The sequence below is a fragment of the Trichoderma reesei genome, assembly GCF_000167675.1.
Source record: "Trichoderma reesei QM6a unplaced genomic scaffold TRIREscaffold_11, whole genome shotgun sequence".
NCBI lineage: Eukaryota > Fungi > Ascomycota > Sordariomycetes > Hypocreales > Hypocreaceae > Trichoderma > Trichoderma reesei.
The window spans coordinates 173,694-198,484 of NW_006711158.1; the positions used below are offsets into that span (position 1 = coordinate 173,694).

At 56.4% G+C, this 24,791-nt stretch overlaps 5 protein-coding genes across 5 annotated transcripts; 3 read left to right on the forward strand and 2 right to left on the reverse strand.

Moving 5' to 3' along the window:
* Window positions 1-1,978: 1,978 nt before the first annotated feature.
* On the reverse strand, window positions 1,979-3,496 carry TRIREDRAFT_108089 (uncharacterized protein; the record flags this gene model as incomplete). The annotated part of the gene is made up of 1 exon (XM_006966027.1): window positions 1,979-3,496. One exon carries the CDS (start codon window positions 3,494-3,496, stop codon window positions 1,979-1,981), a length of 1,518 nt encoding a protein of 505 aa, XP_006966089.1.
* An 830-nt stretch (window positions 3,497-4,326) lies between these two features.
* Window positions 4,327-5,451, forward strand: TRIREDRAFT_108090 (uncharacterized protein; the record flags this gene model as incomplete). The annotated part of the gene is made up of 5 exons (XM_006965911.1): window positions 4,327-4,329; window positions 4,424-4,564; window positions 4,661-4,711; window positions 4,781-5,013; window positions 5,421-5,451. 5 exons carry the CDS (start codon window positions 4,327-4,329, stop codon window positions 5,449-5,451), a joined length of 459 nt encoding a protein of 152 aa, XP_006965973.1.
* A 79-nt stretch (window positions 5,452-5,530) lies between these two features.
* On the reverse strand, window positions 5,531-11,576 carry TRIREDRAFT_48788 (Beta-ketoacyl synthase; the record flags this gene model as incomplete). The annotated part of the gene is made up of 3 exons (XM_006966028.1): window positions 5,531-5,893; window positions 5,957-10,902; window positions 11,051-11,576. 3 exons carry the CDS (start codon window positions 11,574-11,576, stop codon window positions 5,783-5,785), a joined length of 5,583 nt encoding a protein of 1,860 aa, XP_006966090.1. The 3' UTR covers window positions 5,531-5,782.
* Window positions 11,577-14,748: 3,172 nt separating this feature from the next.
* Window positions 14,749-21,124, forward strand: TRIREDRAFT_78591 (beta subunit of fatty acid synthase; the record flags this gene model as incomplete). Its single annotated transcript, XM_006965912.1, has 2 exons — window positions 14,749-19,945; window positions 20,016-21,124. The coding sequence occupies 2 exons, from the start codon at window positions 14,749-14,751 to the stop codon at window positions 21,122-21,124; spliced, it is 6,306 nt and encodes a 2,101-aa protein (XP_006965974.1).
* A 1,308-nt stretch (window positions 21,125-22,432) lies between these two features.
* TRIREDRAFT_48792 (uncharacterized protein) lies at window positions 22,433-24,286 on the forward strand (the record flags this gene model as incomplete). The annotated part of the gene is made up of 2 exons (XM_006965913.1): window positions 22,433-22,679; window positions 22,859-24,286. 2 exons carry the CDS (start codon window positions 22,433-22,435, stop codon window positions 24,082-24,084), a joined length of 1,473 nt encoding a protein of 490 aa, XP_006965975.1. The 3' UTR covers window positions 24,085-24,286.
* Window positions 24,287-24,791: the final 505 nt, after the last annotated feature.

Genomic DNA, 24,791 nt, shown 5'->3' on the forward strand with positions numbered 1-24,791 from the left:
TGACCTTGTTCTCCATACTAACGGCAGTAATGATACGCATTCCAGCTTAGCCGCCACCGATCCTAACCTAGATCATCAAATCGAGGAAATAGTAGTCGTTTGTATTACTATTAGATTTCGGAGTAAAGACGATTCGTTTGCAGATTCGCACTTCAAGGATCCCTTACCAAAGCATGCAGGATGACGTTGCTGCTGCCTCCGTTTCCGTGGTCTGGAATCTGTTGGATCTTGTCGAAATCTGGTGTAACCCTGGTCACTGTTGCATCCGCCCTGATAGCAGAGACAACCCTTGCTCTATCACCCACTAGGTACTAATTTCTTGAGCTTAAGAGAGACAAAGGCAAGCGAAGAAGAAGAAAAAAAAGTAGAATCCATTATATGACAAATAATCAAGATTTCTTATCCCCAATTTGATCATCGTTTCCGTCTCGTCACTCCAGAACTCTGCCTCTCACCCAAGGTACATACACCATTGTGTCAGATTTTGAAGCCCTCCTCAGCCTTGAATCCGTCGAAACTCTGTTCATCATTGCCTCGTCTTGTCTTTTATACGACACGACACGACACCAAGCAGGTTGTACAACTTCCTTGTTTGTATGAAGACGGTTAATTTGCCCCAGATGGCGTTTTTGCGAGTCCCTCGGCTTCCGCTTCGTTTTTGCCTTCTTACCCTCGCTTTCTCTTACTCTTTTCCGTCTCTTATCCTCCTGCTCCTGCTCCTCCTCCTCCTCCTCAGCATCATCATATTATCTCGCACTCGCTTCGCCTCAATGAGTCCACCCAAGCCGCGAAACTCAAACCATCCACAAACAAAGTACCTTCGTAACCCTTCTCATAAACCCCGAGCCCTCCTCTCTCTTCTCCTCTCTCATCCCCTTTTCACTGTCCTTTCCGCAAACAGCCAGCCATCATACACTAGGTAGCAACACCAACCCAATCGGAAAATGAGGCTTCTCCTCCCCCAACATCAGCAGCCACCCACGGCATTAATAATCGCCTACGCGCACTTGTCAGCGCCACCGTGCCGCTTCAAAACAATTCTCTTTGTCACTATTGCTCTCCTCATCCATTATCATCTGCGAATCCTTTCAGCCTTGGTTTTTCTTGATTACTATTCATTCATTCAATTCATCCATCCCCCTCGGCCACGTTTGCTCTTCGCCCTGCCTTGCCCTGGTTGCGTGAGCCGGTGAGTCACCTCGGAGTGACAATGCGCCGCTTCTTCGTCATCCTTTCATCCTCTCTCGATCCTTTCCATGTCGCAATTCACGCTCTCTGCCCATTGTCTCCTAAGGTAGTTTTTTCACTTATCCTTGTTCAGCTCCGGATTAGCTCCAAGAGCTTCAGGGCGCCGGCTCCCCGTGCCGCCCGACTGTCCCGGAGCTCAATTCGTGTAACTCTCTCGCCGGCATCGAATTGGCTCGTTCGGTTTCCCGTCGTTGCTTGACCTTGATATGCTACATGAGCCGATTGGGCACCAACCGACCTCGATGATGTCCTTTCTGCCTACTCTATGCAAGGCATGTACTCGTAGTATCATCTTGTCTGCCTGTGTCGTAAAGATAGATCTCGGAGTTCTGTTCCCGGGTATCATCGACGACTTTCCGGTTCGGAACCGGACCTCGACTTCAGCCTCCATCCCTATCAGTTCAATACTTCTCTATCGCCTTTTAGCATTGGCCAGTATCTGGCGTCGGTTTGGCTATCCAAGATCTAGACCTGCAGCCAATCCTACCCATTACAAACGACATTTCCTTAACAAATGTGTTTATCCTCCCCCCTTCTCTCCGATCGGAAATACGTGCCTCTTGCTGATAAACCCTCATGACCATCACAGAAAACAACTCCCAGCTTCCAGTCTGAGGGCAATGCAATGAATGCTTATACGTAGATTCAAGTCTATTCATTAGATGACAACAACAGCCGCCGCAACTCCCAGCTTTGACCGTAATCTCCTCATCAAATACCCTAAACATCCTCAAGGCGCCGTCATCGACGTCCCTGCCTTCCACTGCGAGGCTAGCTTCGAAATCCTCTTCTGCTGCAGCATCCTGCGCACAGTCCTCGTCATGTCCTCGTTCCCCGTGCTCAACAGCTCGTCCACCACGGGCCACACCCGTCCGTCCTCCCTGGCCATCGCCTGCTCAACCAGCACGTAGATCCATCGCGGCGACAACCGACTGCTCCTCGTAATTCCGCCGGCCAGGGCCTGCTTCGTGAACCGGAAAGCGAGATCCATCTCGCCGGCCTCTGCGCACTTTGTAATCAAGGCGCTCAATGACAAATTCGTCTGCTTCGGGTCCTCGCTTTCTGAAATCTGATCTGCGTACTCCTTGGCAAAGAACTTGGCCGTCGCCTCGTCAGCGCTATGGATGACTAGAGTCTGTATCATCCTCGCGTTGGGCGGCTCCACGCCGCAGAGTTTGGGCAGATCCCGGTACAGAGGCAGGGCCCTCGCGCTGCCGTGAGTCTGGGCCAGCGCCTCGATGATGGCGGCCGCGGCCGCGCGAGGCACAGGGCGTGCTCCAGCCGCCTCCCGCACCGCCGCCTCGGCGCCGTCCAGGAGCTCCGAGCGGCTCCTGAGTATCGCATGCAGCCTCCTGGTCTGGCTGCGTCCGATTCGCAAACCGCCGTCTTCCATGATGCAGAGCGTTCGAATGGCTGCTGCCAGGTCGCCGCTGCCGACAAACGCCTCGACAACGGCCTCGTAGTGGTGCGATTGGGCCCTCATGCGCTCTGATATGATGGCCAGCGCTTCCGATGCGAGCCGGGCATCTGCGTTCCTGGCCGCCGTCCCGAGCACATTCTCAAGGATGCCGTCCGCCGGCTGCACCAGGTGGTTCTGCACCACCGACAGCCAGCCAAAGAGGGTGCCCGCATGGTGATATGCCTGGCTGCACACGTCCAGGGCGTAGTATGCCAAGCTGATGACAATCGGATCGTTGCTGCTGCCGCCGCCAATATTTTTTCGTCGATAGAGAAGCTGCAGCATTTCGTCCAGGAACCCGTGCCTCCCAAACACCAGGATGAAGATGTCGTACACCCACGTGTCGAGCTTGGCCCCTTGCTCAATCATCTCCGTGAGCCTTGCGTACGCCAGCTCATACTGCTCGTCCCGCAGCAGTCCCACCACCACCGTCTGCTTCACCGGCGTGTCGATGGTGAACCAGTACTCTTGCATGATGCCGAGAATCTCCATTCGCATGACGTAGTCCGGATGGTTCATCAGCGCTCTCAAGGCGCCGTTGCAGAATTCCGCCGTCGGCTTCATCCCCTGCTCGACCATGTCGTCCAGCAGCCTCCGCAAGCCGTCGACGGAGCCACGAGGATCAGCCATGGCGTCCATCATGCACTCGTAGATGAGGGGCGTAATGGGCCGGTTCTCGACACGCAGGAGATGCTGCACCAGTTGGACGATTCGTTGATGCTGGTCCACTTCCTGGCCGCTGACTGGCCTTTCCCTCTTCACCTCTCGCAGCCAAGCCAGGGCCGCCATGATTTCGTCAACGGTGCTCGCTTTGAGTGCTTCCTCTGAAGGTACTTCAGGGGAGAGCAGCCTGTCTTTCCAGGACCGGGACTTGACATCCAAATATATGCCTCCATCGTCATCCCCGCGTTGCGCCTCACCTGGCCGGGAATCCGTCTGAGATGGTGCCTGAGATAGATCCGGGTTTGAGACGCTGCCTGTCGATGCAAAGCTAGAGCTCGTCTCATAGCACCGCACCTGCACCGGCCTCACCCTCGCCCTGGCAACATTCTGTCGCCATCCCGTCGTCCGCGCACCAGGCAAGCTCAAGCCCTGTCGCTGGATCGCCGTCCGCAGCGCCAGCTGATCAAACGACGGGCACAAGCAGCGCCACAGCCCGTCATACAGCAGTTGGCCGCGCTGCATAGTCAGTCGACAGAATTGACTGATGTCGGAACAGCTGCAAATTGGGATATCAAAAAGACGAGGCTGAGGCTGATGGAGTTTGAGGCTTAGGTAGGTAGTAATAATTTTTGGCGCGGAAAGCCTTCCGAGACACAATGTACCCCCCCAGCCTCGAACCGGTACAGCGGTACCTTGGCCACGGTCATGCATGCACATGGCGGGGTTCTTCCACCAGCACCAGCACCAGCACTTCAGTACCTACCCAAGCTTCGATTCTGACCTCACCACCGACTTGGCAAATCTCCAGCCTGACCATCTCATCAAAGCGAACAACCCTCACTCCTCCTCGACGCGACACCCGCCCTCACAGCCGCCAGACAAACACAAAACAGTCACATAAAGCACTACTCTAGCTTACGAATCGCCCCGTCCAGAGGCGCAAAACATACCAAATCATGGTACGCCTCGTCCTTCAGCCTCGTCACCCTCTACCCCCCCAGGTCTCCTACACATATACAAACTAACCACGACGCACACACACAACGCTCGCAGCTTCCCCTCGGATTGCTCAACGCCGCCCAAGGCCACCCCATGCTGGTCGAACTCAAGAACGGAGAGACTCTGAATGGACACCTGGTCATGTGCGATACCTGGATGAACCTCACCCTCAAGGAGGTCGTCCAGACGAGCCCGGTGCGTGCTCTACTGCCCCCCCTCCCCCCCAAGTCAACAACAACAAGTCTCTCCCTTCAGTCATTGCTCATCCTAACATGAACGCATCGGAAATAGGAAGGCGATAAGTTTATGCGTCTCCCAGAAGTCTATGTCAAAGGCAACAACGTACGTCCTCGTGTCCTTCACCCCCCTTCCCAAAGTGATATGAAACGTCTCTAACTCTCCTTCAAAAAGATCAAATATCTCCGCGTCCCCGACGAAATCATCGACCAAGTAACCGAACAGCAAAAGAACCAACAAGGCGGCTTCCGCGGCGGTCGCGGCGGCGGCGCCCACCACCAGTCAAGAGGCGGCGATCATCACCACTCCGGCGGCGGCGACCGCCGAGGAGGCGGTGGTGGTGGTGACAGGGGACGCGGCGGACGCGGCGGAGGCAGAGGGCGTGGTGGACGGGGACGCGGTGGCCAGTAAGAAAAGGGGGAGATCTTTCCGTTTGTGTGTGTGTGTGTGTCTGTGTGGCAAAGCGAACGACATGCGAAACGAAACCGATGAGCGAACAATATCAAACGACGATGGGAACTGGTATGGTGGAATGGGCGTGAAAAGAGGTGCGAAGGCAACGGAGGGCTTTTGTGATAGTGACGGGTGTACTACCATGCGTCTACTGTGCATCTCGCTCCTCTCGACTCGGAGATGGATGGAGGGGACTCTCCACGCACGATTCGACAGCCGCAGACGGCGGGCAACTGCGACGATGAGCTTTACTCAGTACCGAGACGATCGATGCCCACCACTTTTACATACACGACATCCTTCGATGATCTCTTTGTCACCTTGGATACTAGAATCTGGTCCTGGTAAAACATCGTAATAGGTTTAGATTACATGGAGGCACTGCGCGTTGAAGTAAGTCGGAACAATTCAGTGGCGTCACGAAGAGGGTTTACAAGCGAACGATGGATGCCATTGACATGAAATCATATATAAGAAGAAAAAAACATGAAATTTTTTTAATCAACCGTCTACAATACCATCCATTTCAAGCAATGACTTGCCACTCATTAATGCCTCATAAATCTAGTGCAACTGCTTTCCGTTGCGTGTCATCATTCCCGGATACACATCAAAGTTGAACCCCAAGAGAGCCAATCCTGTTCCCGTGCTGAACCAACGCCCTTGAGTCAAGCCAGCCGTCCCATTTTACATACTATAAAAGATAGCCATCCATGACGGCCCTTAGAAGTGGGCAACCGCCACGGCAACGGCCTGCTTGTCGGCATGCGAGATGGAGACGGAGACCTCCTTCACGCCAGCTTGCTTGGCAGCAGCAGCAGCATCACCATGAAGCTGTTGAAATCATGTTAGCAGATGCTCTTTCTTACATAGAATACCAGAGTCATAATAACTTACAGAAACAACAGGTGCGCCGGTGTCGTCCTTGAGGATCTCAATGTCCTTCAGGGCAGCGCCAGCTCCCTTGCTGGCAACGCCAAGAGCCTTGAACACGGCCTCCTTGGCGCTCCATCGGCCGGCAAACGAGCTCTGCGGGCTGGGAGCGCTCTTGCAGTAGGCCACCTCCTGGCTGGTAAAGTTGCGCTCAATGAACGTGTCGTTGTCAATGTTGAAGGATGCAATGTCCTCGACATCCACGCCCACGTTGCTGTTCTTGCCCGCCACCTTGTGCGCGAGCGCCTCAATCACCTGCTGCGTCTCCTTGGCGACGGTCGGAGAGACAGTCTTCTCGGACGCCTTCATGAAGTTGGGGGGGAACTTGAGCTCCGCCGTCTTCTTGTCCTCGACCACACGAGCATCGGGGTTCATCAGAACCGCGCTGAGCTGGTCGTCAGTGTAGGGCGGGTTGGCCTTGGAGACAAACAAGGCGTTGTTGATCATGCCGTTGTGGAAGAAGCGGTAAGCCTTCTTCTGTCGGGACTCGACCTTGGCGCGGTACGCGTCGTACGTCTTCTCGTCCAGGGTGGCGAACAGGTACTTGGGGTGGACGGCGACCGCCTGGGCTCCCTTCTGTCCGAAACCGAACGAGGTGAGGGAGAAGGCCTTGACACCGTCGGTCTGGATGCTGCGGCTGGGGTAGACAATCAGGTCGTAGTTCTCCATGATGGGGTCAATGTTGTCGGCATTGCGGTTGCCGGGGACCAGGCCAGTGTTGAGGATCTGCAGGCCACCGTTCATCATCCAGGCACCAGCAGCACCCTTGGGGTGACCGGTGAGGTACTTCTGGAAGACACCGAGGATGGCGTTGCCCTTGCTGCGGCCAAGATGGCGCAGCTGCTGGCAGATGGCCGAGGACTCGTTCTTGTCGTTGGCGCCCGTGGACGTGCCGTGGAACGAGGCCACCTTGAGGTCGTCGATGGTGAGGCCCCATGTGGCAAGGGCGCCTCGGAGAGGAGCGATGCTGGGGTCGTTCTTCCAGAAGTTATTGCCCATGCTGCGGAGGAGCTCCTTTTCTTGTCGGATAGCCTCCTTCTGGATGTGCAGGATACGCTCCTGAGCGTACTCCTTCTCGTCAAAGACGCCGCCCTGGGCCTTCATGGCGTCAATCTCGTCATGAAGGAATTCCAGCTCGGACTCCTCCCACTGCTTGATCTGCTTCTTGCGACGCTCAATCTGCCTGCGGCGGTAGTTGATGTCAAGCAGGGGCGACGGGAACTTGCCGGGGTGCTCGCGCGCGGAGGTGAGAACGCCCTGGCCAGGAGCAGGGACGGATCGGCCAATCTTGTCGGAGGCGGTGGTGGTAAAGGCGAGGATACCGTGGATCGGGACTCCCATATCCAGGGCCAGCTGAGCAGTCATGATGACCTGGACACCGCATCCCTGAGACTCCATGAAGCCGTTTCGCGTGGTAGTGGTGGGACGTGACATCTCGGCGGGGGTACGGCCGTGGGCGAACTCGTCCAAGCTGTTGCTGGTGGCCTTCATGTTGGCAAACTCATAGGAACCCTCCTCACCAAAGTCGTCGAAACCTCCGACCAGGCAGATGCGGGCCTTGCCTTCAAGAATTGTCTCCACACCAATGTCAACAGACTCAATAGCAGTAGCACAAGCACCGACGGGAGTCTTGATAGGTCCAGACGAAGAGAGCAGCAGCATGTTGACCCAAGCAGACATGGTGTTGATGAAGGACTCCTGCAGGATGTCGTTCTGAAGAGGCTTGTCGAGGTATCGCGCCTTGTGCATGCCACGCAGAGCCTTGGCACCACCCATACCGGAGCCGACAATGTTACCAACCTCGGAGACGTGAACGTACTTGTAGAACTCGTACGGGTCGGTGATACCAGACGACAGCAGAGCCTCAGCAACCGACACGAGGAGGAACAGGGTGACGGGGTCCACCTGGCTGATGATGTCTTCAGGAATACCATATCGCTTGGGGTCCCAGCCGGTCGGGATCTGACCAGCGACCAGTCTGTCGAAGCGCAAAGCCTTGGGAATCCAAAGCGAGGCGCCCTTCTTGACCCGGATAATGTACTCTCCGCTCTCGGGGATCTCGAAGATCTCCACCTTGTCGCCATGCTCGCGGCGGAACTCCTCAGCCGTCTCCTTGGAGGCCTCGAACGGCTCAAGGTCCTCCTGGATGACGACCTCGTGCAGCAGCTGCTTCTTGTTGGGGTCGTATCCGTCAAAGAGCTCAGGCTCGATCAGGCGGATACCGGAGTGCTCCAGGATGTGCTTCTCGTACTTTTGCTTGACATCCTTGTCATCGACGGGCTCGCCAGTCTTGGCATCAACCCAGCCGGCATAGGGCTTGCCCTTGAGGGGACCGTTGTGGTTCTTGATGAGGCCCATGATCCAGGCCATCTCAATGCAGCCCTCGAGCGAAAACTCGCCATAGGCCTCCATCTCCCATCGGGTGCGGGAGTTGCCCCAAGGACCGACTTCGGCGAAACCAGTCACGACGACAACCTTGTCCAAGTCGACCATGCCCTTGAGCTGCTCGTTGAGAGGAGCCACCTCCGTCTTCCAGTCGGGAAGGTGGGGGAAGTCGCACTTGATGTTGGCACGGGGCTCGATGGTCTTCTTCTTGTAAAGAACCTCGGAGTCGGCTCCGTTGACAATGGTGTTCTCGATGGCGCTCTCCTTGGAGACGGCCCTGCGGATCTCGCTCGTCTCCATGATGTCCTTGCGGAGCTTGGTCATGGACTCGTTCAAGTTGGGGATGAACTGCAGGCCACCGTTCAGGTCGGCAAAGACCGGCTCGGACTGGCAGAGGTCAACGATGGTGGCGGACATCAGGCCCAGAAGGTTAAAGGCCATCTCTTGCTGAGAGAAGGTGCGAACGCCAAAGGCCTCCACGCCCTCGGCGACCACGTTGTTACCGGACATGAGACCAGTGCCACGAGTCCATCCAATGACAGCACCGCAGATGGTGAGGTAGTGGCCCCAGTCCTCGGAGTGCCATCGGTTGAAGAGGGTCTCGAGAGCCAGCTTGGACTCGGAGTAGAGACCGTCGTTACCAAAGGTACCGTGGTTGGGGGACAGGGGGAGGACGACCTGGGCGGGACGGGTCTCGAAACCGCGCTCAGCCTTTTGCGTCTTGACGCAGCCGAGCATGCGGATCAGGTTGGTGAGCATGATGCGGTGAGCCAGCTCCGACTTGGAGTCGATGTTGTCAATTTGTCGGCCATTCTCCGGAATGGCGGCGAAGGGGACGATGTAGTCGAGATCCCAGCCAAGGCCGTTCTTGGTGTCGTAGATGTAGTTGACGAGGGCCTCCACGTCCTGCTTGCTTCCCTGGTTGAAGGGCACGACGACGATCTGAGATCCGCGGGATCCAAAGCGGCTGTACATGGACTGGTAGTACTCGGTGACCTGTCGAGAGAATCGACTGGTGGTGACCACAACCTTGGCACCTCCGCTGATGAGACCCTGCAGAACCTCAGCACCAATGGAGCCGGCACCGGCACCCGTCATCAGGACATACTTGTCCTGGAACGTGACGCCGTCCTTGGCAGCCTCCTCAAGGCAGTTGAGGTAGACGGCCGTGAGCTTCTTGCTGTAGTCCCAGCCGTGCAGGGACTTCCTCTTGAGGTGGAGGAAGGGGATTGTCTCAACCCTGCCCTTGTTCGGGCTTGAGCCCTTGAAACCGGGCTTTCGGCCCTTGCCATTCTCCTTGGGGATGATCTGGCTCTCGTTCATGGCCAGGGAGCGCAGAACATCACCGTACAGGCTCTTGATCTCGAGCTGAGAAGTCTTAGACATCTTGTGCTGCTGCTTGATCAACTTGTAGATACGCTGCAGGTCGTTCTGCACCTTGGTGCGGTTGCCATACTCGGAGATCTTGCCGCCCTCGGCCATCTGCTGAACGTAGTGCTCGAGCTTCCGGCAGCTGGCGCGGGGGACTTCCTCGTAGTTGAGGTTGCCGCGGGCGTCCACGGTGGTGCGAGGACCAGTGGGGACAGCAACGTCCTTGTAAGCAGGTGGCAGGTTGAGAACCTCCTTGCAGTTCTCAATGAGCTGCTGTCCAAGCTCCTTGGCGAGCTGGTAGGTCTCGCCGCGCTCAGTAGGGCAGTTGTCGATGTGGTACTGCATGAACTCGAGGAGCTTGGGGTTGGACTTGTTCATGATGCGAATGCACTGGCTGACAATCTCACGATCGACCGTCTTGAGTCTGCCAAAGATGATGTCGTAGTACATGGAGAGCGCATCTTGGCGAGCCCAGTTCCAGGACGAGTCGTAAGATCTAGCTTTCAATGCGCTGAAGACAGGCTCAATGCCCGAAGCGTAGAAGTCGCCGTGCTCTGCAGTCCACAGATCCAGCTGGGCCTGAAGGACCTTTTCCGACTTTTGGGATTCGATGTGCGCCTTGTCGCCGGCTCTGAGGTCCATCTTGAGGTATCTGGCGAAGAGCTCCAGCTGCTGCTTGAACAGAGCGCGCTGGTCCTTGGTGAGAGCGTCAATGGCAGCGGGGTCCATCATCATGCCTCCCGCGCCTCCCTCAGAGCCACCAGATGCGGCCGCAGACGTCAAGCTGATACCGGCAGTCGCGGCGTATTTCTGGGTAACTCCGTCGAGGTAAGCCTTGGCATCACCATCGTTTCCAAGACGAGCAGGAGGCTCCATGGTCAAGGCCAGCAGCAACACTCCGTCTTGCCTGCCGGGACCGAGGCCCCATCTTGTTTCCAAATATTTCCTTGCCACGGTTATGTTGAAGCCACCAGGCATCTTGGAGGAGATGAGCCTGGCGATGAGGGACTGTGTGTGCTTGCCCAGGTTGCCATCGAAGGTAGCCTGCATGGAAGCACTGAGCTCGTCGAGGGGTGTGTCTTCGGGCTTCTCAGGCGTTGTGCCGAATTCCTTTCCGAGGTCACCGAGAATCTCATTCTGAAGGGTGGATTTGCCTATAACAGTCACAGTTAGCTGGTGAACCACTTGATTTATCTATGTTCCCCCCGCCTCTGATATTCCCTCCTTTTCTCATGTTCGGCCTGTTGTAGGTGGTGGAGGGGTAATTTGTAGAGAGGCGGGGCGAGGGGTTGTTCAACTTACCTCCAACCAGATCCTTGATGGCCTTGCTGAGAGGCACCTCAGCCAGGGACTTCTTGAGCTTTTGCGCAACCAGGGTGTGCACAATGTCGACGGCCTGCACAGGCTGGTCGGGGACCTGGGCTGCAGGTCCAGCGCTGGGAGCCGGAGCAGCAGCAACTGGAGCAGCAGCCGCAGGAGCGCCGGCAGCGGCCGGAGCAGCGGGGGCAGCAGATGAGCTCGCCGCGGGTTCGGGTTCTTCTTCCACGGGGTCGACATCGTAGTAAATCTCCTTGGCATCCTTGTTGTAGCAGAGAATCTGTCGCTGAACCGACTTTGCGGCATCGTAGGCCTCGTACTTGGAGGCCAGTGTGCGCTTGGCCATGACTCCAAGGGTGTCTGCGGGGCCGATTTCGACGATGCGCTCGGCGTTTCTCTCAGCCAGGAAGACATCCTGGGTCTCAATCCATCTCACGGGCGAGGCGAATTGGTATGCCAGAAGCTCGACGAGGAGCGTGTGGGCGAGCTCCTGCTCGACTTCGGGACGCATGATGGCGGTGGTGGTGGTGGCGGCGGTGCGTCGTGAGGGCGTAAGAGGGTGTTTGTTGTTGTTGTTGGACTGAGGAGGGTATCAATTAGGAGGATATAGAAGGGCCCGTCTTGCGAATTCGACTGTAAGGCCGCCGGCGATGACAATCGTGCTTCTCACGCGGCTGCTCAGGGGATGAATCTGGTATGTCCCGCTGCTCGAGCTGCTTCGGCCAGACGCTGATGACGATTCTGCACCGACTCTCCGTGACCTTGAGGGGCAGCAGAGGAGAGAAGGATGTGGGATGGCGGAGGGCAGAAAGGACGAGAGACGCCAGCAGAAGCGGGATTGGTTTGGCAATATGATGAGAAACGGGTCCCGCCGGCGCAGAGCGAGAAAAGCCTGGTTACAAGTACGGCGGCGAGGCACAAGCTGGTCATTTCCAAATGCCGCCTCGATGGTTGGACGGATGGAAGGAAGCGAGCGTCTTGATTGTTGAATCGCGCCCCACCGCCAGAGGCCGACGATGCAAAAAGCATTGGGGGGGGATGCCTGGAAGTACCGGGGTACAAGGGCGGTACGGCAGCGACACAGCAGCGAGACAGCAGGCACAGGGCAGTGACACAGCAGGTGCCAGGGTCGCTCCCTCCACGCGGCTGCTGCAGGTGCATTGGGCTGCTCAACCATATTTGCGCGCTACGCCGCATCGGGCAAGAACCGGTGGACCCGGCTCTGGGTGCCGTGGCGCTGGTCCCCCGAAATGAAGCCACTCTTGCAGCCAAAAAGAAATAATTTTCTTCTGAGCCCTTAGCGGGGTCCGTCTGGGCGCGGGCAGATGGAGTAGGTACTCGTAGCTCGTCTGTACTTCATACCCGCGTGTACATACATTGCCCTACCACCTCTTTAGGTGCCGAATGATTGACCTCGCAGGGCGCGTGGCAGCCCTCAATTGGCGAGGGGCAGCGCATGTCGCGCAGGAATTGCTCAGAAACACTGCGAAAAATGGACAGAAATGGTGCTTGATTCCGGTCGCTGCAACCGTGTCTCAACTGCCCTGATAAGAGCTTGCTTCTGCTGGACCCTGCCGGTGTACCTACTATCGATACGGACGACCCCTTGAACGGCCCTGTGTGCTAAGATAAGCGCAATCGCAATCTTTCTGCCCAAACAAAAGAAAAAAAAGTTTTGTTGCACCCCGCCACCTGCGGTTGGTGGTGTCGCAGATGGGAAGGGGGGGCAAACGCTGCCAGAGGTATGTACCGGTACCTGGACAGTCCCGAACAGCTGCTGGTTATACAATTGAACCTCTGGAGACGACAATCCACCGCTTCCGGAGCAACGATAAGCGGTTTCCCGACATTGACAACAGTAAAAGAGCAGGCTTATGGAATCTTTGGCCTTCTGACGCGTGTCTCCTCAAGGTATCGAGTCTTTGTAGCCTCTTTGAGTTGTGGTGCAGGGCGTCGAACATGACCTGTTATGTCTTAGCTTTGGCGTGCGAGGTTCTGGATTCTCCAGGGTCTCCAAATTTAGCTTTCTGCCTCTGACGAGATGTTCCAGCCAAAGAGGCTTTACGACGCAGATTATTACCTGGTGGCTTCGGAAGCGATGCAGAGTTGCCTGGCCGTTGCATCCTGCCGTATGCTTGTTTCGTCCCGTTCGATGAGACGATACAATCGCCGCTAACGGGCCGACGGGCCTCGATCAACATCCCCTTCGGAGTCCGTGAGCACCCTTGGTTGTTGTTAGCCAAAGTATATGAGGCGTTGTGGTGTTGTGCTCAGTAATCTGTTTGGTCAGAATAGAGTCGAGCTCGAGATTACTGAACGCATCTTGATTGCTCAGAGCAGGACAGCGAGAAGTCGAGTTGTTGAAGCCCCAAAGAATTGGTGAATCGATCTCGCATGTTTCTCTTTGTTTACTCATCCTCCCACTGGACACCGTGATATCGGCACTTGAGCAGTGGGAATTGCCTGTATAGGAAATGCCCCTCGCAGGGTCTATCACCACGTCCAAGACGAAGAGAAAGAGACGAATGCTCGACTTGAATAGGCACAGAGGCGTAAAAGAGGCCATACTCAGCTCGGGGAAATCAAGCACCCGACTCAATTGACTTTTTGCCATCCACCACCCTCCTCCACCTTGGAAGAGGCGTATTCCTACTCTCCGATTTATTCCTGCAAGCTGTTGAGGTACTTCTCCTACACTGCAGTCCAGGCTGCTCTCTGTCGACCCAAGTTCACCATTTCCTCTTCTTTTCACGCAATTCTCTGCAACGTAGTACTACTATCACTGTCTCTGCAGTTTGAGTCGAGACATTTCGCTCCATCAGGATAATGATACAAGACATGCGTGCCGTTTCTGCGTCGTCACTCGTCTCAATAATACCTATCTACCTACTGGCCCAAAAAAAGCCGTGATATCCTCCTCTCCCCCAAAAATGGACCCGTCGTCAATGTACCGGTACTTGCACGCTCTGATGGTGGGGTCCAGCCCAGCTGGGGCAAGGGGAAATTCTCACTGATCCCCAACAGAACTAAAAAAGTTGGCGATTCTGTTGCAAGCTCCCTCCATGAGGTCACTGCGAATGGCGAGCCTCGCCTGGCCCAAGTACTTGGCGAGTACCTGCACTCGCGAGCATACATTGCCTGACTGCTAAAGTAGCCGCTGTGTGAATTTTCATTAGCGCCGCCGCGATCCAGGGACGTTGAGCGGCATCCAGACTGTAGTCTCGGCTTCAACCCTCCCCCCTCCCCTCGTCCGGGCCTCTTGTCTTTTCCTCATACTAAGTGGCCTGACACTGCTGTTCTTCCTCTTCCCTCTTCCCTTCCTACTTTTCTCTTCGTTGTGCTTGCTGGGTGTGGTTGTGCGTTCATTGCTCCCGCATCGTCAAGCCTGCTTGCCCGATCCAATTGCCAACCCTCTGTAAGACTTTGATTCTTCAGGCAACCGAGTTTTCCTTTTCCCTTGGGTTGGGCTTTGCACCCCGTCAACGCTGCGTCGAATTGGTCTCCGTGCCGGCACAACAGACAAGCTGCGAGAGTGACATTCCGTCTCTTGTCTCTAATAGCCGATTTAATTGCCATTAGGTAGGTTACTCAGTGCAAGAGAAGACGAAGAAAACAAAAAACTGATCGTGTCTCTACCCCGCAGACGCAAACAACCCTCATATACCCTCTTCACACCGCCCACCATGTACGGCACTGGCACTGGCCCCCAGACGGGCATCTCTACCCCTCGATCCAGCGCCTCTCTGCGACCTCTGAACCTCTCCCACGGCTCTCTCGAAACCTCCTTTCTCGTTCCGACCAACCTCCACTTCCACGCCTCCGAGCTGAAAGATCGGTTTGCTGCCAGTCTCCCCCCGGCAACCGACGAGCTTGCCCAAGATGACGAGCCTTCATCTGTCCCCGAGCTGGTTGCCAGATACCTGGGCTTCGTTGCCTCCGAGGTAGAGGAGGGCGAGGATGATGCGCAGGGTTCGTACGAAGAGGTCCTCAAGCTCCTGCTTAACGAGTTCGAGCGGGCCTACCTCCAGGGCAACGAGGTTCACGCCCTGGCTGCTACGCTGCCCGGCATTGAGTCAAAAAAGCTCGAGGTCATCCGATGCTACTACATTGCTCGGGCCGTCTCAAACCGGACCATCAAGCCTCACGAGTCCGCTCTGCTGAGGGCTGCCGACGACCACTCCGCCAAGATCTACACCATCTTTGGCGGCCAGGGCAACATTGAGGAGTACTTTGATGAGCTTCGCCAGATTCACAAGACGTATTCCACCTTTGTTGGAGAGCTCATCACAAATGCGGCCGAGCAGCTGCAGACTCTGTCCAACCACCCCAGCGCGGAAAAGATGTTCCCCAAGGGGCTGGATATCCTGACATGGCTTCACCGGCCCGAGGCCACTCCGGATGTGGACTATCTCATTACTGCACCCGTCAGCTTCCCCTTGATTGGGCTTGTCCAGATGGCGCACTACGAAGTTACGTGCAAGGTCTTGGGCATCCACCCTGGTCTCCTGAGAGAGCGCATCAGCGGAGCCACTGGTCACTCTCAGGGTATCGTCATGGCGGCTGCGACGGCGGCGGCTGACTCTTGGGAGTCGTGGCGCGAAATCACCAGCTCTATCCTGACCGTCCTCTTCTGGATCGGCACGCGAAGCCAGCAGGCGTTCCCTACCACATCCATGACCCCCACCATGCTTCGCGAGTCTCAGGAGCACGGCGAGGGCCTCCCTACCCCTATGCTGAGCATCCGCGACCTGTCCCAGGAGGAGGTTCAGAAGCACATTGACGCCACCAACCAATATCTCCCTCCTCACCGTCATATCGGCATCTCCCTCATCAACAGCCCCCGCAACCTGGTCGTTACGGGTCCTCCCACATCGCTGTACGGTCTGAACGCTCAACTCCGCAAGGTCAAGGCTCCTACTGGTCTCGACCAGACCCGAGTCCCGCACACCGAGCGAAAGGTTCGGTTCGTCAACAGATTCCTTCCCATCACCGCCCCATTCCACAGCAAGTATCTGGAGGAGGCGACCGCCATCATCGATGAGGATCTCAAGGACATCAGCATCGACTCCAGCGCCTTGGGAATTCCCGTCTATGACACCAACACCGGAAAGGATCTCCGTGAAGAGAACAGCGGCAACATTGTGCCCGCCCTGGTTCGCTTGATCACCCGGGACCCTGTCAACTGGGAGAAGGCTACCGTCTTCCCCCAGGCTACTCACATTCTTGACTTTGGTCCCGGCGGCATCTCCGGTCTGGGAGCGCTGACCAGCCGAAACAAGGAGGGAACTGGTATCCGCGTCATCCTGGCCGGAACCATCGAGGGCACCATGCCTGAGCTGGGATACAAGCCTGAGATCTTCGACAGAGACGAGGAGAAGGCCGTCAAGTATGCCATTGACTGGGTCAAGGAGTATGGTCCGCGCCTCATCAAGACATCCAGCGGCAGGAAGTACGTTGATACCAAGATGAGCCGTTTGCTCGGCCTGCCTCCTATCATGGTTGCTGGCATGACCCCAGCGACCGTCCCCTGGGACTTTGTCGCTGCCACGATGAACGCTGGATACCATATCGAGCTTGCCGGTGGTGGTTACTTCAACGCCAAGATGATGACCGCCGCACTGGAGAAGATAGAGAAGGCCATTCCTGCGGGTCGCGGTATCACCGTCAACCTCATCTACGTCAACCCTCGCGCAATGGGCTGGCAGATTCCCCTCATTGGCCGACTTCGCGCTGAAGGCGTGCCCATCGAGGGCTTGACCATCGGTGCCGGTGTGCCCTCGATCGAGGTTGCTCAGGAGTACATTGAGACTCTGGGCCTGAAGCACATTGCCTTCAAGCCTGGCTCAGTTGAGGCCATCCAGGCCGTCATCAACATTGCCAAGGCGAACCCCACTTTCCCCGTCATTCTGCAGTGGACCGGTGGCCGTGGTGGTGGTCACCACTCCTTCGAGGACTTCCACCAGCCTGTTCTCCAGATGTATGGCAGAATCCGCCGACAGGAGAACATCATCCTGGTCGCCGGCAGTGGCTTCGGTGGTGCCGACGACACCTACCCGTACATCACCGGTGAATGGTCCAGGAAGTACGGATACCCCCCCATGCCCTTCGACGGCTGCCTGTTTGGTAGCCGTATGATGGTGGCCAAGGAGGCCCACACCAGCAAGAACGCCAAGCAGGCCATCATCGACGCTCCTGGTCTCGATGATTCTGAGTGGGAGAAGACCTACAAGGGTCCTGCCGGTGGTGTCATCACTGTTCGCTCAGAGATGGGCGAGCCTATCCACAAGCTGGCCACTCGCGGTGTCAAGTTCTGGGCCGAGATGGACCAGAAGATCTTCAACCTCCCCAAGGAGAAGCGTGTTGCTGAGCTGAAGAAGAACCGTGACTACATCATCAAGAAGTTGAACGATGACTTCCAGAAGGTCTGGTTCGGCTGCAACAAGGAGGGCAAGGCCGTGGATCTCGAGGACATGACCTACGCCGAGGTCGTCCGCCGCCTCGTTGAGCTGCTCTATGTCAAGCACCAGTCCCGATGGATCGATGGATCCTACACCCGCCTCACTGGCGACTTCATTCACCGAGTCGAGGAGCGATTCACCACCGAGGCTGGCCGTCCCTCTCTTCTCCAGAGCTACGCCGACCTTGAGGAGCCCTACAGCGCTGTTGACCGAATCCTCGCCGCCTACCCCGAGGCCGAGCACCAGATCATCAACGCACAGGACGTCCAGTACTTCCTCATTCTCTGCCTGCGACCTGGCCAGAAGCCCGTCACCTTCATCCCTGCCCTCGACGAGAACTTTGAGTTCTACTTCAAGAAGGACTCCCTGTGGCAGTCAGAGGACCTCGATGCAGTCATTGGCCAGGACGTTGGCCGAACCTGCATTCTCCAGGGCCCTACCGCTGCCAAGTTCTCGACCGTCATTGATGAGCCCATCAAGGACATTCTTGACAACATCCACAATGCCCACATTGCGGCCTTGACCAAGGATATTTACAACAATGACGAGGCCGCTATCCCTGCCATTGAGTACTTTGGTGGCAAGCTTGTGGAGACGGACATCCCTCTCGACGTTGAGGGCCTGACCGTCAACTACGACACTCACAAGAACACTTACCGCCTCTCCTCCTCACCCGCCAGCGTCATGCCCTCGCTCGACTCCTGGCTGTCCCTGCTTGCGGGCCCCAACCGCAACTGGAGACATGCTCTGCTCATGTCGGATGTCGTTGTGCAGGGACAAAAGTTCCAGACCAACCCCATCCGACGCATCTTCGCCCCTGAGCGTGGCCTTTTCGTCGAGATCGAGTATCCCAACGACCCCTCCAAGACGACCATTGTCGTCAAGGAGCAGCCAAGACACAACCAGTACGTGGATGTCATCGAGGTCAAGCTGAACGGCGACCGGGAGATCCTTGTCAACATGATCAAGGAGACAACCGCCCTGGGCACTCCCGTTGCCCTGCCTCTGAAGTTCATCTACCACCCCGATGCTGGATACGCACCCATCCACGAAGTCATGGAGGGTCGCAACGACCGCATCAAGGAGTTCTACTGGAAGCTGTGGTTCGGTAACGACCCCTTGGACCTGGACGCCATGGTCACGAGCAAGTTTGACGGTGGCAGCACCACCATCACGGCTGAGGCCATCAACGACTTTGTTCACGCCGTTGGCAACACGGGCGAGGCCTTTGTTGACCGACCGGGCAAGGTCACGTATGCGCCCATGGACTTTGCCATTGTGCTTGGATGGAAGGCCATCACGAAGCCCATCTTCCCTCGCACCATTGATGGTGATCTCCTGAAGCTGGTGCATCTGTCCAACGGTTTCCGCATGATCCCCGGCGCCGAGCCGCTCAAGAAGGGTGATGAGGTGACGACCACTGCGCAGATCAACGCCGTCATCAACCAGGAGTCTGGCAAGATGGTCGAGGTCTGCGGCACCATCACCCGAGATGGCAAGCCGGTCATGGAGGTGACTTCCCAGTTCCTGTACCGTGGTGCCTACACGGATTACGAGAACACGTTCCAGCGCAAGGATGAGACGCCTGTCCGTGTGCACCTGGCGACGCCCAAGGACGTGGCCGTGCTGCGTTCCAAGCCGTGGTTCACCCTCGACGAGATCCCTAATGAGATCGACCTGCTGGGCCAGACCCTGACGTTCCGCCTGCAGAGCTTGGTGCGGTTCAAGAACAAGACCGTCTTCAGCAGCGTGGAGACGCGAGGCCAGGTCCTGCTGGAGCTGCCGACGAAGGAGGTGATCCAGGTCGCCAGCGTGGACTACGAGGCCGGCGAGTCTCACGGCAACCCCGTGATTGACTACCTTGAGCGCCACGGAACCTTGCTGGACCAGCCGATCAACTTTGAGAACGCCATCCCGCTGAGCGGCAAGACTCCTCTGCAGCTGCGTGCGCCCGCCTCCAACGAGACATATGCTCGCGTGTCTGGGGACTACAACCCCATTCACGTGTCTCGCGTCTTCTCCGAGTACGCCAACCTGCCTGGCACCATCACCCACGGCATGTACAGCAGCGCCGCCGTGCGCAGCCTGATTGAGACGTGGGCGGCCGAGAACGACGTGGGCCGCGTTCGCAGCTTCCACGCTTCCCTGGTCGGCATGGTTCTCCCCAACGACGCCATCCAGGTCAAGCTGCAGCACGTGGGCATGGTGACGGGTCGCAAGATCATCAAGCTCGAGGCCATCAACTCGGAGACTGAGGAGAAGGTTCTGCTGGGCGAGGCCGAGGTGGAGCAGCCCGTGACGGCCTATGTCTTTACCGGACAGGGCTCGCAGGAGCAGGGCATGGGTATGGATCTCTATGGCAGCAGCCCTGTGGCCAAGGAGGTCTGGGACCGTGCCGACACCTACCTGCTCGACAACTATGGTAAGTCGATGAAACCCTTTTTGGCTTTTACACTGTGCATTTGACTGACTTCATCTTTTTTTTTTTTTAGGCTTCTCCATCACCAACATTGTCAAGAACAACCCCAAGGAGCTCACCGTGCACTTTGGTGGCCCCAGGGGCAAGGCCATCCGCCAAAACTACATGGCCATGACCTTTGAGACTGTGGCAGCTGACGGCACCGTCAAGTCGGAGAGGATCTTCAAGGACATTGACGAGAAGACCACCTCTTACACCTACAGATCTCCCACTGGTCTCCTGTCGGCCACACAGTTCACTCAGCCCGCCCTGACGCTGATGGAAAAGGCCAGCTTCGAGGACATGAAGTCGAAGGGGCTTGTTCCCCGAGACAGCACGTTCGCCGGTCACTCGCTGGGTGAATACTCGGCGCTTGCGGCTCTGGCGGACGTCATGCCCATTGAGTCTCTGGTGTCGGTTGTCTTTTACCGTGGTCTGACGATGCAGGTGGCTGTCGAGCGTGATGCCTCTGGCCGCTCCAACTACTCCATGTGCGCCGTCAACCCCAGCCGCATCTCCAAGACGTTCAACGAGGAGGCTCTTCAGTTCGTCGTGAACATGATCGCGGAGGAGACTGGCTGGCTGTTGGAGATTGTCAACTACAACATTGCCAACATGCAGTACGTGTGCGCTGGTGACCTGCGGGCCCTGGACACGCTTGGCGGAGTGACCAACTTCCTCAAGCTGCAGAAGATTGACGTGGAGGAGATGCGCAGCAACATCGAGGAGGCCAAGGATGCGCTGCGGAAGATTATCCGCGGCTGCGCCGACGCGACGCTTACGAAGCCTCTGCCTCTGGAGCTGGAGCGAGGCTTTGCCACGATCCCTCTGCGAGGCATCGACGTGCCCTTCCACTCGACCTTTTTGCGATCGGGCGTCAAGCCGTTCCGATCCTTCTTGCTCAAGAAGATCCACAAGACGACGATTGACCCGTCCAAGCTTGTGGGCAAGTACATCCCCAACGTGACGGCCAAGCCGTTTGCGTTGACCAAGGAGTACTTTGAGGATGTGTACAAGTTGACCAACTCGCCCAAGATTGGCGCGGTTCTGGCCAACTGGGACAAGTATGTGCAGGACGAGGAGTCCACGGGCAGTGAGAGCGGTGCCAGCGCCGATCACGAGGGCGCCGGACTGGCTGCTTAGGGGGCTGGAAGAAACGAGGTGTGACGAAAAAAAAAAAAGGAAAAGAAAAGAAACAAAATAGAGGTGGGCGTATGGGAAAAGGATTACCAGTGGTTAGGGTATAATATACACATGATGGGACGGAGGCCAAAAGAAGCCTGAGGATTGTTTGATACTAGTTATGAATTTCCATGATGATAGAAATGTAATGCAATGAGTTACTTTCATATATATATATATATATATATATATATATATAACGTTAATCTTGTCATGTGTGTGATGGGTATATCCTCAGTTCTTGTGTTGGCTGTTCTGGATGGTGGTTTTTCTATGTTGAAGTGTGGCCACACAATGTGTTACATAGGTCTGTTGAACCACGAGCACTGCTTGTGCCACTGATTCCCAGCCACTGAATAGGCTTCCCAGCTACATTGACCATGTGGCTAATCAGGTCCAGTAAACAAACTGTCATTATCTAGATCAATGGATAAATAGATGAGATCAGTATGTAGTACAGGGACTCACCCAAGCTGAAGCCTCTCGCCATTTCGTCCCTTTGCATCACCAACCATCCTGTCCTTTACCAAGCGAGGCGCTGACTAATTCCGCCAACGAACGGTAAGCCGGTGCGAACCGGGACCCGCTTTGTCGGTCAACGGCGACCGCCGCCCGTTTCAGGGACCCGATCCATCACTTTTCCCGCCTTTTGCTTGTCCCCTTCTTTCATGTTTGCTCCTGTCTCTGCGATATCTATTCGGGGCTAGTAGTAGTGGGTTATCTATTACTTACCTTATCTATGGATTGAATATGGGGAAGGGGGGAAAGCCGCCGCACGGACGGGGGAAAAAGCTCAAGGGATCTATATCTATCTATCACTACTATTTAAAGAGAGCGCTGACGGCATCGTTCCTTTAGCGTTTGGACTTTCTGGGTTCTTTGACTCTTGGTGTTTGTCAAGGTGAGTCGCATTTCTGTTCTTCTTGTCTTGCCTCGTGCCCATGGTTTGTGTTAGCTGGATACTGAGACCCATGGGCGTACAAAGGTAGTTCAAGATCTTGAGTCTGATGAACTGCTGGGCATGTGATACTGCTGCTGTTGTTGTGGGGGGGCTTGTGCTGACGATTCTCGGTTAGGTACTCGTGGTAGGGACTACAAAGTGCCCTATAATAAAGAGGCTGATCATCCCTTGGAGAGATTGAGAGCAAGAGAAGGGAGGGATTCCGACTGACAAAGAGTTAAGAGGCAAGGGAAACCGAAAGAGAAGGATAGCTTGCTTATTTAACAGGGAGAAGACACGGCCAAAACAGAAGACCAGAAAAACAAACAATGTCACCGCAGAGAAAGCTGCTGCTGCTGGGCACATTCGTGCACTGCAAGACGCAGCAGGACCTCGACATCTTCCACGGCGCGGGCATCGCCGTCGACGCCGAGGGCAAGATTGCCGCCATTGAACGGGATGCGCCGGATCTGGACGAGGCCAAGGCGCGGCTGCTGACGAGGCTGGGCTGGGACGAGGCGGAGGTGGACGTGACGCAGGCTGCGGACGGGCAATTCTTCTTTCCCGGCTTCATCGGTGAGTCTATCTCTCTATCTCTTTCTCTCTCTTTCTCTCTTGCCCCCTGAAATCAAGCATGTTCACAAACGACTGTCATGGAGGCGGAGGAAGAAGAAGAAGAAGAAGAAGAAGAAGAAGAAGAAGAAGAAGAAAAAGAAGAGGATCAATGGCTAAAGGCAAACACCCCAACAAACCAGACACGCACATCCACGCGGCGCAGTACGCCAACGCCGGCATCTTTGGCAAGTCGAGCCTCCTGGACTGGCTCGAGACGTACACGTTCCCGCTGGAAGCCAGCCTGTCGGACCTTTCCAAGGCGCGCCGCGTCTACGCGCGCTGCATCCGCCGGACGCTGTCCCACGGCACCACGACGGCGACGTACTTTGCCACGCTCGACGTCGCGGCGACGAACCTGCTGGCGGACCTGTGCCTGTCCATGGGCCAGCGCGCCTTCGTCGGCCGCGTGTGCATGGACCGCGCGGACGAGCTGAATCCCGCCTACTACCGCGACGCGTCGACAGAGGCCAGCCTCGAGGCGACGCGGCAGACGATTGAGCACGTCCGGCGCATCGACCCCGGCTTCGACATCGTGTCGCCCATCTTGACGCCGCGCTTCGCCCCCTCGTGCACGCGCGAGGTCATGCGCGGCCTGGCCCAGATCCATCGCGAGACGGGGCTGCCCATCCAGACGCACCTCTCCGAGAACACGGGCGAGATCCAGCTCGTCGCGCAGCTCTTCCCCGAGACGACGTCGTACACGGACGTGTATCGTCGGCTGGGCCTGCTCACGCCGCGGACCGTCCTCGCGCACGCGGTGCACCTCTCGGAGGAAGAAGCAGACGTCATTGCCGGCCACGGATCCAAAGTCTCGCACTGCCCGTGCAGCAACACGTCCTTGACGAGCGGTGCGGCGAGGGTCCGCTGGCTGTGGGACAAGGGCATCGATGTTGGCTTGGGGACGGACGTCAGCGGCGGATACAGCCATTCTATTCTCGAAGCGGCGCGACAAGCTGCCATGGTGAGCCGGCACGTGGCCATGAACATTCACACTGCTCACGAGAACGACGACAACGACGACGACGTGGCTGCAAAGGAGAAGGAGAGAGTCAAGTTGACGGTCGAAGAGGTCTTGTATCTCGCTACGAAGGGCGGCGCGAAATGCGTTGGTCTGGAAGATAAAGTCGGCGGGTTTGAGGTGGGCATGGAGTGGGATGCGCAGCTCGTTGCGTTGAGCCATGTGCATGACGACGGGGAGCTGCATCACGATGCTGAGCATGAGCATGAGGAGGAGGATCATGGGTTTGTGGACGTCTTTGGGTGGGAGAGCTGGGAGGATAGAGTGGCCAAGTGGCTGTACAATGGAGATGACCGCAACACGAAGAGGGTCTGGGTCAAGGGCAGGCTGGTGCATAGACGGCGGTGATTGGGGGGGAAAAGATTTTCCTCTTTCTCTTACACACACCCACACAAACACGAACAATACAGAAAGGCAAGAGAAAGGATAGGGCAAAATAACACGATGGAGAAACATATAAAGGGGGGGCAACACACAATGCATAGAACTGGGCAAAGAGCAGGACAAGAGATCACTTTAGAATTCTTGGAGGTTTAGAGGGGAGACATTTCCATTCCGTATCTGCGTACCTAGAGCGAACTTTGACGAGAAGAAGAAAAGAAGAAAAAATAGATACTCTGACACGTTATCATCAAATTCGCGAAAAACACACAGATCCTTTCAAATACCATTCCGTTTGTTCACTTGTCCCTTTGAGAAAAGAAGTTCCCCTTGTTCTTTGGTGTGTGTGAGAGATCTTTTTGCAACCCCCCCCTTTTTTGCTTATAGATCCCCAAAAACATCACCGCACTCTCCGCACCCGCAGATAAACACACGCTCTCCGTCGGCATCAATCTCGTGCCGGCACCTCGTCGCCTCCTCGACCAGAGCCGCGTCCTATTGCTGCTCAAAAGCTTCTCCGGAGCCGTGCAGATCCTGCTGCAACTTGTGCATGGCCATTTCACCCCCCAGAGACAACCACTGAAGCTTCTGCGCCGCAATCTCCTGAGGCTCCTGCTGTGCCTGCTGCTGCAGCATCATGTGCGCTCCCATGGCCATGTAATACTGCTGCATCG